At 43.3% G+C, this 12,493-nt stretch overlaps 2 protein-coding genes across 3 annotated transcripts; one reads left to right on the top strand and one right to left on the bottom strand.

Annotated features, from left to right (window-relative positions):
- The first annotated feature begins 501 nt into the window (after positions 1–501).
- On the top strand, positions 502–5,246 carry LOC136178559 (E3 ubiquitin-protein ligase TRIM39-like). Its single transcript, XM_065952489.1, has 2 exons — positions 502–585; positions 2,605–5,246. Exon 2 carries the CDS (start codon positions 2,615–2,617, stop codon positions 4,235–4,237), a length of 1,623 nt encoding a protein of 540 aa, XP_065808561.1. The 5' UTR covers positions 502–585; positions 2,605–2,614; the 3' UTR covers positions 4,238–5,246.
- A 198-nt stretch (positions 5,247–5,444) lies between these two features.
- On the bottom strand, positions 5,445–12,215 carry LOC136178492 (adhesion G-protein coupled receptor G1-like). Of its 2 annotated transcripts, none has more exons than XM_065952374.1 (6): positions 11,466–12,215; positions 7,193–7,348; positions 7,089–7,114; positions 6,874–6,965; positions 5,849–6,189; positions 5,445–5,757 (listed from the first exon to the last, which is right to left on the bottom strand). In XM_065952374.1, the coding sequence occupies exons 1-4, from the start codon at positions 11,679–11,681 to the stop codon at positions 6,941–6,943; spliced, it is 423 nt and encodes a 140-aa protein (XP_065808446.1). In that variant the 5' UTR covers positions 11,682–12,215; the 3' UTR covers positions 5,445–5,757; positions 5,849–6,189; positions 6,874–6,940. The 2 variants fall into 2 exon arrangements, with proteins under 2 accessions (XP_065808446.1, XP_065808445.1); XM_065952373.1 differs by having other exon boundaries at positions 7,060–7,114; positions 11,466–12,092.
- Between the last annotated feature and the right edge of the window lie 278 nt (positions 12,216–12,493).

Raw genomic sequence — 12,493 nt, forward strand, 5'->3', positions numbered from 1 at the left:
ACTGTGAGTTATAAATGTTGTTGTTGTTTGCAATTGTTATGAGGACATGATTGCCACCTGTGAACGACCCAAAAACCGTTTGGACAACCGTTTCATTCGGATGAACGTGAAGTCCTCTCAGGAGGTGAGAACGTATTCTTCTCCAGCTGTCTGGTAAAATACACTGCAGGTTTATATAACATGCACAAAAAAATGAGGAAAGTAGTCGTCTTCATCGTACATACACACACACACACACACACACACACACACACACACACACACACACACACAAACACAAACACATTGTCATCTGTCTTGCTGATCAGCTCTTGCAAGGTTTCTTTTGTTTACACACTCTGTAAAGACCAGTAGCCTCCAGGGTGGTCCCTATAAATAGAGAAGAAAAGACTAACAATGTGCTGCTATCGGCTCAAGGGGGGGGGTCACATGACCTGCATAGGAGGCGGACTCTGGACTCTTTTCCTCATTAAAGGACTCACATCCCCCCCAAACTGTTTCTTTAGTGACAGCACAAGAACCTGTTTGTTAGAGGAAACACTTCCACCCAGTCCACCTGGCATTTTTAAGTCCTCCTCACTCGGGGTAAGTTCAGGTTTTTCTCTGATTTAATCACAACTTTATGGAAATGTTATAGAATTGTTTTTGTTCACTGGAAGAGAGAGAAAAAAGAAATAGAGAAGGATGTTAGAATTAAAGCTCCTGTGAGCAGTTTTTAGCCGGTTATAAAGCAGACTCAAACCAATTCTGATGCCTCTGTGTGAAAAGCCAACAAAACCGTCAGAGAAGGACTGATTATTTCTACATTGTATTTCTGATGTTTTAAATGCTTGTAACCATTGCCACAGGGACGATGTCAGGTAGCATGAGTTGCAGTTTTCTCACAGGAGCTTTAACGTAAAGGGCTTTCACACTTTCAGAAAACTCCTGAAAAACTCGGGATAGCGCGATGGCAGTCCTCATCTAGATATTTTCAGAAGTGCAGATGTGAAAGTGGCTGTAGTGTGGTATGTTCACCGTATGCACTATTAACTAGCTGCTTATTAGCGTTCTAATTAGTGCTGCAATTACAATAAAACCATAAAAACAATAGCACTAGTCAGACAGGTCAAATCAGGCAGAGGCAGTCGTTTTTAGGGAAAAGGTTTTAAGGGGAAGGGAAAGGCTCTTTTCCCTAAAGTGGAAAGTTTTCAGGTCCTTTTTAAAGGAGTTCACTGTCTGTGGGGCCCTCAGATTAGTAGGAGGCTCTGCCCCCCATAGAGCAGAGCTTAGTCCTGGGGGTTGGAGGCAGTTGGTGGCGGCAGATCGGAGGTGTCTTGTTTGGGTTTGTGGGACGAGCAGTTCTTTAAGGTATGGAGGGGCATTGCCCTGCATGCATTAATGTGTTGCACACTTTGTACACAAAGGAACTTCCAAGCATGCATGAGTTTTATAATTATTATTTTACTTAGTTCTCTGAAATACAGAAACACAAGCACATCAATTCAGCATGGATGCATATTACCGGACATCTGGGTAGACGTAATTAGGAATGGCACCAAAGACCCCTATGCTGCCCCAAAACTGCCTGTGTGAGAATGAGGGGTGCCTAGTGTCCATAAACATGCCTGACATGTACCCTACAGATGGGTAAATAATGAGATTTTATATTCAAGCCTGAGAGAGACGGGAAGCTAGTAGCATACTGGCTGCCTATTAGTCATTATTTAGCGCTTATTAGCACCTTATTCTACACAATTAGTCTTTAGCTAATAGGTCATTAACTAAGAGTTTGCCCTCTTAATAGCTGCTAATTGAAAGTAAGTTAGGAAGTTGTTGAACATAAATATGATCTTATGATGCTTGCGTAGAGTGGCCCTTATAAGGTAGTAGTTCTTCTTCATTAAAGTCTTTACATGTGATTTTTCACACTTGAATATAATATAAATCAAGTATATCCTCTGAAAATAACTCTGTGAGTCATGACTGTCTACAATGGGTGTAACACCCGAGTCCCACTGTCTGTGATGTTTTCAGAGTTTTCAGAGTCCTATCTTCACTTTGTTTACATCGCCGGGACGGCCGGCTGACTCCTCCCCTCTCGTATAAAAGTTGTTTAATTGAGGGACTAGAGAAAAGAAGAATAACATACTGTACTCACTGCTTAACTGTGTTTCTAGATCACGCTCATTTCAGGTAAATCTACATGCAGTGTGAAGATACCAGCAGAATAAAGATCACTAGCATTAGCATGCTAACACAACAATGCAGCGCGAGTTGTTTTGGTTTCATGCTAGTGCTCAAGGGCGACATCTGCTGGATCAAAAAATACATATAAACGCATATAAAGCCTTTAATAACTCAATAATTACTGACCAACAGGGTACCCCGTGCACCGCTAACCGACGTCCTCAGGTGCTGCTTGGTTGCAGGAACACACCATGAAAAAATAAATAAACCGAGGCAAACTAAAAACGACTTTACTGTCACTTAATTGACGAGTCTCACCTGAAGCTTCCTCAGGTTCGCCCAGCTTTATAACATGGGCATACACAGGTGTGTTAAATGCATATGGTCACATGACCAATCATGCTTCTTATTTAATGTCTTGTTTTCTTTTCTCAGAGTGTTCAACATGTCAGCTGCCAGCTGTCTGCTGTCCGAAGCCCACATCCTGTGCTCCATCTGTCTGGACGTGTTCAACCGTCCTGTCACCATACCATGTGGTCACAACTTCTGCAAGTGCTGCATCACCGAAGACTGGAAGATCAACAGGAAGTGCAAGTGTCCCGTTTGTAAAAAGATTTTCGACTTGATACCTGAGCTCCATGTCAAGACCTTCATATCTGAGATGGCCATTCAGTTCAAGCAGGAGGCGGTAAAGAAAGCCTTGGAGATCACTCAGCCTGGAGAGGTTCCCTGTGACGTCTGCACCGGAGTCAGACTGAGAGCCCTGAAGTCCTGCCCGGTGTGTCTGGCCTCATACTGTGAGATTCACCTGGAGCGGCATCAGACAGTGTCAAGATTGACAAGACATAAGCTCATCGAGCTGCTTCATAACCTTGAGGACAAGATCTGCACAAAGCATGACGAACTGATGGAGCTGTACTGCAAGGACGACCAGATGTGTGTGTGTCAGTTTTGTGCAGAAACAGACCACGAGTCCCACGACGTCGTTCCTCTGGCGGAAGAGAGCAAAGGAAGGAAGACTGAGCTCAGGGAGACGCAGGCAGAGTTTCAGCAGATGGTGCAGCAGCGAGAGTTTAAGATCAGAGAGCTCCAACAGTCGGCTTCCCTCAGCAGGGAAGCTGCAGACAGAGAGATGGCAGATGGCGTGCAGGTCTTCACCGCTCTGACGCAGTTTGTGGAGACGGGTCTGAGCGAGCTAACCAAACAGATCAGACAGAAGCAGAAGACCACGGCGAAACAAGCCGAGGACTACATCAAAGAGCTGAATCTGGAGACCTCCGAGGTGAGGAAGAGGAACGCTGAGGTGGAGCAGCTCTCGCGCTCCGATGACCACCACAGACTCCTCCAAACGTTTTCATCCCTGAAGTCCTCCCTGCCCTCCAAGAACTGGACTGAAATCAGCCTCCGTCAACCTTCGTATGAGGGGACTATAGCAAGAGCCGTGGCCAAACTTAAAGAAACCCTCAGCAAAGGGGTGGAGAAGCTTCTTGAAGGCGAGCTGCAGAGGGTGCAGCGGTATGCGGTGGATGTAACTCTGGATCCGGACACGGCGCATCCCAAACTCCTTCTGTCTGACGATGGAAAACAAGTCAATCACAGCGACGAGGCGAGGAACCTCCCAGACAATCCGGAGAGATTTTCATTTTGTGTGATCGTGTTGGGGAAGCAGAGTTTGTCCGCTGGGAGGTTCTACTACGAGGTGGAGGTCAGAGGGAAAACCAAGTGGGATTTAGGAGTCATGAGCGTGTCCGCCAACAGGAAGGGACAGATCACGTCGTGCCCGGAAGCCGGGTACTGGACTCTGCAGCTGAGGAACGGAAACGAGTACGTGGCTCTGACTGACCCTGACGTCCTCCTCTCGGTGAGGGCTCAGCCTCAGAAGGTGGGCGTGTTTGTCGATTATGACGAGGGTCTGGTCTCCTTTTACAACGTTGATGCTAAAGATATGATCTACTCCTTCACTGGCTGCTCTTTCACAGAGGATCTCTGCCCATTCTTCAGTCCCTGTTTTAACGACAGGGGTGACAACTCTGCACCGCTGAGGATCTCTGTTGTGCAAAAAACCTAAATATCTCATTTTATAATACTCATCATGAATGTGCAGTATATTTATTATTCTTTTATTGTTATTTCACAAACGATGAAATGATAACTAACCCTTTGTCAAGCCCCTCCCTCCTTAGTTACTGTTACTAGGTTGGACAAAATCTCTTGGTCGCTTGGCTCCTTCCCATTTGACACAATTGAAAATGTTCCATGATTTCACAAACTTATTTAAATTGAATTGATTCAAAACATGTCCTCAGTGAAATAAATACATCAGAGATACAGTAGGGTGTCTGAGGAGAACTCTAAATCTCTAAAACTTTTTATATGATCCGTGTCTGATGCTAGTGAGGTCGGCTAACATTCCACCAGTGGATGCTAGCCACCCCGCCTCTATACTGACTCACCTCTGGACTCCATCAGCGACAGCGTTCCATTGCTGGAACCAGGGGTTTGATAGATCCTCTTAATGTTGCCAACAGGGTCGTCAATACGCAGCTGAGAGTTATGTGCACAGTGACATCACAGCGCTAAATGCTACAGATGCATGTAAAAAAGAGAAACGTCATAATGAGTCTCTGAAAATGACGGTCTGCAGAGCTGTCGCCGGGCAGAACTGCTCAGGTGAAGAAAACTACACTATTAATTATCACAGATTGTAATTATCACCTGCTGTATTTTCAAATATCTGTCATATAACCATAAACAACATCCCTTGGGTTTAGGGAACGGGATGAAGAAATGTCTCGGATCACGATGTGGACATTTAGAGTCACTCTCGCAGACACCCTGAGCAACTTTTCACCGTGTTAAAGGTCAAACCTTCATCATGACGGCACTGACCCGGGCGCCTTGGCCCGAGCTAACGTTTGTCCAAGCAGAAAGCAGTTTTTTATTATTCCTAAAGCTATTTATGACTTTGTCAGCAGTTCATTGTTGGTTTGTTTACAATCTATAAACATGATTTGGATGCAACAGATGTTTCTTACTCTTTGTAAATGGTAATTAAAAGCTGTAAACGGTAACACCACTTTGACAACGTTCCTGCTTTGTCTGAATTTCTTTTTAATAAATTGGAAAGGAGGAAAAAAGTAACTCATGACGGATACATTACTCAGACTCTCTTCATATGAATTGGATGTATTGCATGTTCATCATTTATGCCAGAAGCCTTTTAAATTCAAGAACCGATGTCACGGGTGTGGAAAATCAGGAACTGGTCCCAAGTGTAGAATGAAAAATAAAACTATTTATTGAAAGAAAAAGGCAAAAACTAAAACTTTTTATCAAAATGTCCAAACTGAGAAAATCAACAAAACAAACGATAACCACTGAGAAACACTGACACTCCAACGTACGACAAACAACCCTGGCATCTTACAACAGCTTACAAACCGAGTGAAGGAACACAGAGACTAAATAGACACAGGGGTAATCAAACACAGGTGAGACTAACAAAACACAGGTGAAGACAATCAGGGCGATCAACACAGAGGCAGGATTAAACACAAGAAGTCAGAGACCACAGGAACACAAAAAAACCTGAGAAGATAAAAAAAAAAAGGGTTTTAATTCACTCAGAAAAGGGTGAAGGTGGAGTGCAGACTTCCTGTTTGAAGATCATCACACTGACCCTGCAGGGAGTTGAGTATGGTGAACACGTAGATCCCCGGCAGGGAGACGTAGGTGGTGCTCGCTAACCCCCACTGTAGACCCAGCACCCAGCAGAGCCCGATCACCGTGGCACAGTCCTTCCACAACCTGGAGCCCTTCTCTCTGTCCATCTTCTGCCTCTCACTGCCCCGCCTCAGGCCCCTCCTCAGGCCCCTCCTCAGGCCCCTCCTCAGGCCCCACATCTTGAACACCACCAGCCCCAGCATGCAGGAGTTACACAGGATCACCAGACACGGGAGAGCCACAGTGGTGATGTAGCTGACCACAAGCCGCTGCTTGAAATCACTGCTAATCCAGCATCTGCAGGTTAGTGTAACAGAGTTAAAATGCACTTTATTTTTGAGTACAGTTTTACAATTTATACTTATACTTGTATTTGTGAATTTTATCTTAACGAGTTATGTATATTTACTGTTATTTTATCAAATTTATGTTTCCTTTGAGAATGACCTTTTTGGCACTTTGCAGCTTCTGTACCTCCTGGGTTACCGTAGCTCCTTCCGTCTGTCCCTCACAGTTAGTGATGTGAAAAGCAGTTCTTTTCAGTGTACTGAATCAGTAGAATCAGTTCAGTGAAGTGATTCGTTCAAAAGATTCGTTCACTGAATCGTTCAGTACTTCTCTGTAGCTCTGTCTGTGAATCAGAATTTAATAAGCTGAAACACGGCCGAACGTTTAGTTCTGCTCGCGATCGTACTGAGAACAGCCGGTGGTGAATAATAAACCAATGAGCTGAGAATTTAGTTGGATGAAGCTCCAGTTTGCAAACTGAAAGCTGCTAAAACAATCACATTTATTTTCCCCGACCGTTCTGTTCAGTACGTTCAGAACACAAATCACTCACTGACTGACTGACTGAGAGGAAGAGAGTGACTCGGAGGCGGAGCTCAGAGCACATTTGAAACGAAGCATTATAGGAGGAAAATAGGAAAAGATGTCTGTGCTGCCCGCCATACAACAAAGGGCCCAATGCCACAAATTTACCACAAGTACAGCAAAGAAGCTCATGTGGTTGCAGCTGCAGATTGTTTCACTCCCAGTGTTGTTGGTTTCACAGCCGTCTGGGCTCCAATACACTAAAACACAAACACAGCAGGTTCATCATAAAATGAAACTTAGGTATTTATCCAAGAGAAAATATATTGTTTATGTCTGGCATGTGAAGTGAACCTGTTCCATTCCCGTGTGCAGACTCGTACCAGAACACACACGTCCCAGCGTCCACCTGAAACACGTTCAACATTAGAGCAGATCTTTACATGTTTAAAGTGTCATGCCAGCACATCAGCTGTCCTTGTTGTACCTGTTTGTTGTGCACAAAGGTTAATCTGACGGGGTGTGGGAGGTTTGTGACCGACTGACTCCCTGCCCTCACCACCAACACAAACCCCCCCATGACATCTCCGTCTATGCGGGTTGGCATGATTGCTCTGCTCTTACTTCTTCTTGGTTCACTCACCTGTAATGAAAAAAACAAACACCAGAGCTATCAGAGGGGGCATGATGAATTTCTGCTGAGGTTATCTTATTTTAACGTCAACTTAAGCCAAATAACTTACCCGTATTTATAAGAAGCCTTTAAATTAAGTAAAGTCACGAGGAGAGGTGGCTTTGAGTGACAGGTGGATATTGTTGACGTTTGAAATCAACTCAGCTGATTTAGTCACTAAAGCTGTTTTCACACATGCACTCCTGAAAATATCTAGATTATTTTAGAAGGACTCCTCCAAATATTCTCCTGACCTGGCTGTTCACATTTGCTCCTCACAGCTGGAGACGTGTTGTAAAAAAAAAATTAAAAAAAAAGACGAGGAAGTGATGGACGGAGCAACAGTGCGCAAATTTCCCCGCTCTGACCGATGGCGGGCTGTTGCCGTATTGCCATTAAGCGCTCCCTGAGGACTGTGACGTCATAAGCCCCCGTTCAGAGACGTGCTGATATGTGAACAGGTGGTTTGTTTCCGTTATCGTTGGACTTTTCTGGAGTGGTGCGTGAGTTTTATTGTCTTCAGTTATGTAGGATATAACCTTTAAGTTGTTTATATTTATCTTAAAAAGTCATTATTTGTAGACTTGTTCATCAATTAGTAACCTATACTAACAGTTACACAGACATGTTGTGTGTATATTTCAGCAGTGTTACCGTGCATTACTGTTTTCAATGTTCAATTGTGTTAATTAGGCGCCATATTTGATAACACGTGCTGTATTCCATGTCGTAGGGAGACCTCTGCTGGACATTTTGCAGAAGTGTTTTAATCCTGTATAAATGCCTGGACTCTTCAGTTATATTTTAAGTTATCTGTTGATAAGAAGGAGCATGTCATTGGTAACATAATTTCTTTGTTTGTGTCCCCTTTAGAAAAACCTCGCTCATACACTCGCAGAGACTAAGCTGCTTGGAATGTATGTGAATACAGAACGAAGTTGTTAATTATGCATGATTGTCTAGCTTGGTCATTTGTTAAGAACAGGTTAGTTCATTCATTACTTGTATTCTTCAGAAATATTTCAGCGACAAAGACGCCGTCTATGTTATATAAGAATTGATCTCCAAGTTTAGATAGACATGACCACTCTACCAGACATGCTACTATACATTACCAAAGACAAATGCAATCAAGCGAACAGTCTTGTACCGAGCCATGCATGAATGGAATTCCCCTCCTAGACATATCACTCAAGAAAAGTTAGATTTAAACTATTATTAAAACAGCACCTCATGATAAGGTGTATTGAATAAACAGTAGAATATGGTTATGAGATGATAAGATAGGATAATACTTTATTGATCCCCAGAGGGGAAATTCGGGCGTTACAGCAGCACAGACAAGTAAGCTCAAAAATACACATTAAACAGAATAGATAAGATAAATAAAAATAAAAACAGGGGGTATATACAAGTACAAAATGAATGATGAAGTTAACTGGGGGGAATTGAGACAGTATTTGCAGAGAATGACAAGATAAAGTAACAAGTGATTAAAGTGACTTGGTATGATAAATAGCAGCAAGTAATGTAAACAGCAGAGAAGAGAGGCAGTGTTGTACCACAGTAATGAGTGCAGTTATATAATGTAGTATAATATAGTGCAATATAATTAAATGTTATATAATATAGGCTTGTATACATGTGCAGTGGGTACGGAAAGTATTCAGACCCCTTTACATTTTTCACTCTGTTTCATTGCAGCCATTTGCTAAAATCAAAAAAGTTCATTTTATTTCTCATTAATGTACACTCAGCACCCCATCTTGACAGAAAAAAAACAGAAATGTAGAAATTTATTAAAAAAGAAAAACTGAAATATCACATGGTCATAAGTATTCAGACCCTTTGCTCAGTATTGAGTAGAAGCACCCTTTTGAGCTAGTACAGCCATGAGTCTTCTTGGGAATGATGCAACAAGTTTTTCACACCTGGATTTGGGGATCCTCTGCCATTCTTCCTTGCAGATCCTCTCCAGTTCTGTCAGGTTGGATGATGAACGTTGGTGGACAGCCATTTTCAGGTCTCTCCAGAGATGCTCAATTGGTTTAGGTCAGGGCTCTGGCTGGGCCAGTCAAGAATGGTCACAGAGTTGTTCCGAAGCCACTCCTTTGTTTTTTTAGCCGTGTGCTTAGGGTCATTGTCTTGTTGGAAGGTGAACCTTCGGCCCAGTCTGAGGTCCTGAGCACTCTGGAAGAGGTTTTCTTCCAGGATATCTCTGTACTTGGCCGCATTCATCTTTCCTTCAATTGCAAACAGTCGTCCTGTCCCTGCAGCTGAAAAACATGATTTTTTTTAGCATGATGCTGCCACCACCATGTTTCACTGTTGGGATTGTATTGGGCAGGTGATGAGCAGTGCCTGGTTTTCTCCACACATACCGCTTAGAATTAAAGCCAAAAAGTTCAATCTTGGTCTCATCAGACCAGAGAATCTTCTTTCTCATAGTCTGGGAGTCCTTCATGTGTTTTTTGGCAAACTCTATGCAGGCTTTCATATGTCTTGCACTGAGGAGAGGCTTCTGTCGGGCCACTCTGCCATAAAGCCCCGACTGGTGGAGGGCTGCAGTGATAGTTGACTTTGTGGAACTTTCTCCCATCTCCCTACTGCATCTCTGGAGCTCAGCCATAGTGATCTTTGGGTTCTTCTTTACCTCTCTCACCAAGGCTCTTCTCCCACGATTGCTCAGTTTGGCTGGACAGCCAGGTCTAGGAAGAGTTCTGGTCGTCCCAAACTTCTTCCATTTAAGGATTGTGGAGGCCACTGTGCTCTTAGGAACCTTGAGTGCTGCAGAAATTCTTTTGTAACCTTGGCCAGATCTGTGCCTTGCCAAAATTCTGTCTCTGAGCTCCTTGGGCAGTTCCTTCGACCTCATGATTCTCATTTGCTCTGACATGCACTGTGAGCTGTAAGGTCTTATATAGACAGGTGTGTGCCTTTCCTAATCAAGTCCAATCAGTTTAATTAAACACAGCTGGACTCCAATGAAGGAGCAGAACCATCTCAAGGAGGATCAGAAGAAATGTACAGCATGTGAGTTAAATGAGTGTCACAGCAAAGGGTCTGAATACTTATGACCATGTGATATTTCAGTTTTTCTTTTTTAATAAATTTGCAAAAATTTCTACATTTCTGTTTTTTTTTCTGTCAAGATGGGGTGCTGAGTGTACATTAATGAGAAATAAAATGAACTTTTTTGATTTTAGCAAATGGCTGCAATGAAACAAAGAGTGAAAAATGTAAAGGGGTCTGAATACTTTCCGTACCCACTGTGTATATATATATATATATATATATATATATTGATGCTAAATAATAATAATACAATGTTAGTAATGATAATAATGAAGCAGGTCATGTGGGTAGTGTTTTATGGGGGTGAAGTTTTGTGTCAGGATGGACTGTTATTGTTGTCATAGGCTGCTGTTGTACAGTCTGATGGCAGTGGGCACAAAGGGGCGCCTGAAGCGCTCTGTTTTGCACCTGGGGGGGATGAGGCGTTGGCTGAAGGAGCTGCCCATCTGCCACAGCTCACCATGTAGAGGGTGAGAGGAGTTATCCAGGATGGATAAGATTTTGTCCTTCATCCTCCTCTCACCCACTGTCTCCAAACTGTCCAGATCAAGACCCACTACAGAGCGGGCCTTCCTCATAAATATGTACATATGAAGAACATGGTGTGCATATATGCATTTGTATGTATGTTTGCACATTTATATGTATGTTTATGTATTATATATGTGTGTACGAGTGTGTACGTATGCAGGTATGTATTATGTGTGTACATATGTATCATTATTGGAAAATGTTGGGACAATGAAGTGATGCGGACTATTTCACATTTTCAAAGGAGCTTGTGTGTGTGTGAATGTGTGTGTCTGTTGTAGTCCTGTCCTGTTTATGATTAATGACCCCTGTCATTCAGATTTCATTTTCTCATTATCCTGGATTTCAGTCATTTTTTAAAACCAGGGTTCCCAAAGCTAAACATTCATAATCTAACCCCCTTATCTATTAAAGGGGGATCTAAGGAAGTAAACCTGTCTCGCCATGAGGTCTCCAAAGTTGAGGTTACAGGGTGACTGACCTTAAAGTAAATGCTTTCGATCACAGTGGTCACCAGCAGCACCTCGTCTGACGCAGCTCCTCCCATGCTTCTTTGGAGCGCCGAGGATGGGATGTAAAACCGGTGCTGAGGCGTGAGGCCCGCTTCGATCTTTAAAAAACAACGCACACATAAAGTCCAGTTAAAGTCTAGTTTGATAATACAGTTTTTAATGTAGCCTCCAAAGATAGATAACATCAAGGTGATCAGAGTGCAATATGTAACTCTGACACCTAGTGTTTAAAATGGGTACTGCGGTCTAAATTCTAAACATTGTAGAGAGCTGTCTCCCCCCTCCTCCTCTCCAGAGTGGATGCTCACACAGGTCACCATGTGGTGGACTCTGAAGCTTCAGTGTTTATCCAGCTCTGCATGGGTCTGTAAACCTTTCTGTGTTCTAACCTCTCTCCATTTTTCAAAAGCATCTCCAATATTGATCCTAGTTTGAGCACGTTTCTGCTCGTGGAGCTTATTAGAAACATGCAGAGGCTTTTTAGGTCGGGTACAATCACTTCTATCTGAACCACTTCTCTTGACCGCTTCCATCACTGCAACACCTGTTGACCTGATAACTGCTCTCATATCTGGCAAACAGAGGGCGTCCAAAACGGCCGTGTGGGTGGTCGCCTTAAAAGCGCCTACCTTCTCTGGTCCAAACAAATCCAGAGCATTCAGGAGCAGAATCTAAAGTTAGAAGGAGGACATACTGAGTAAGATACCTTCATCATTTCATTGGGTAGATATCTTACTGATTGGTCCTTTAATAACGTGTGTGTGTGTGTGTGTGTGTGTGTGTGTGTGTGTGTGTGTGTGTGTGTGTGTGTGTGTGTGTGTGTGTGTGTGTGTGTGTGTGTGTGTGTGTGTGTGTGTGTGTGTGTGTGTGTGTGTGTGTGTGTGTGTGTGTGTGTGTGTGTGTGTGTGTGTGTGTGTGTGTGTGTGTGTGTGTGTGTGTGTGTGTGTGTGTGTGTGTGTGTGTGTGTGTGTGTGTGTGACTTTCCTCATTTGTTTGT

The sequence above is a fragment of the Labrus bergylta genome, chromosome 3 (assembly GCF_963930695.1).
Source record: "Labrus bergylta chromosome 3, fLabBer1.1, whole genome shotgun sequence".
In the NCBI taxonomy this organism is placed as follows: Eukaryota; Metazoa; Chordata; class Actinopteri; order Labriformes; family Labridae; genus Labrus; species Labrus bergylta.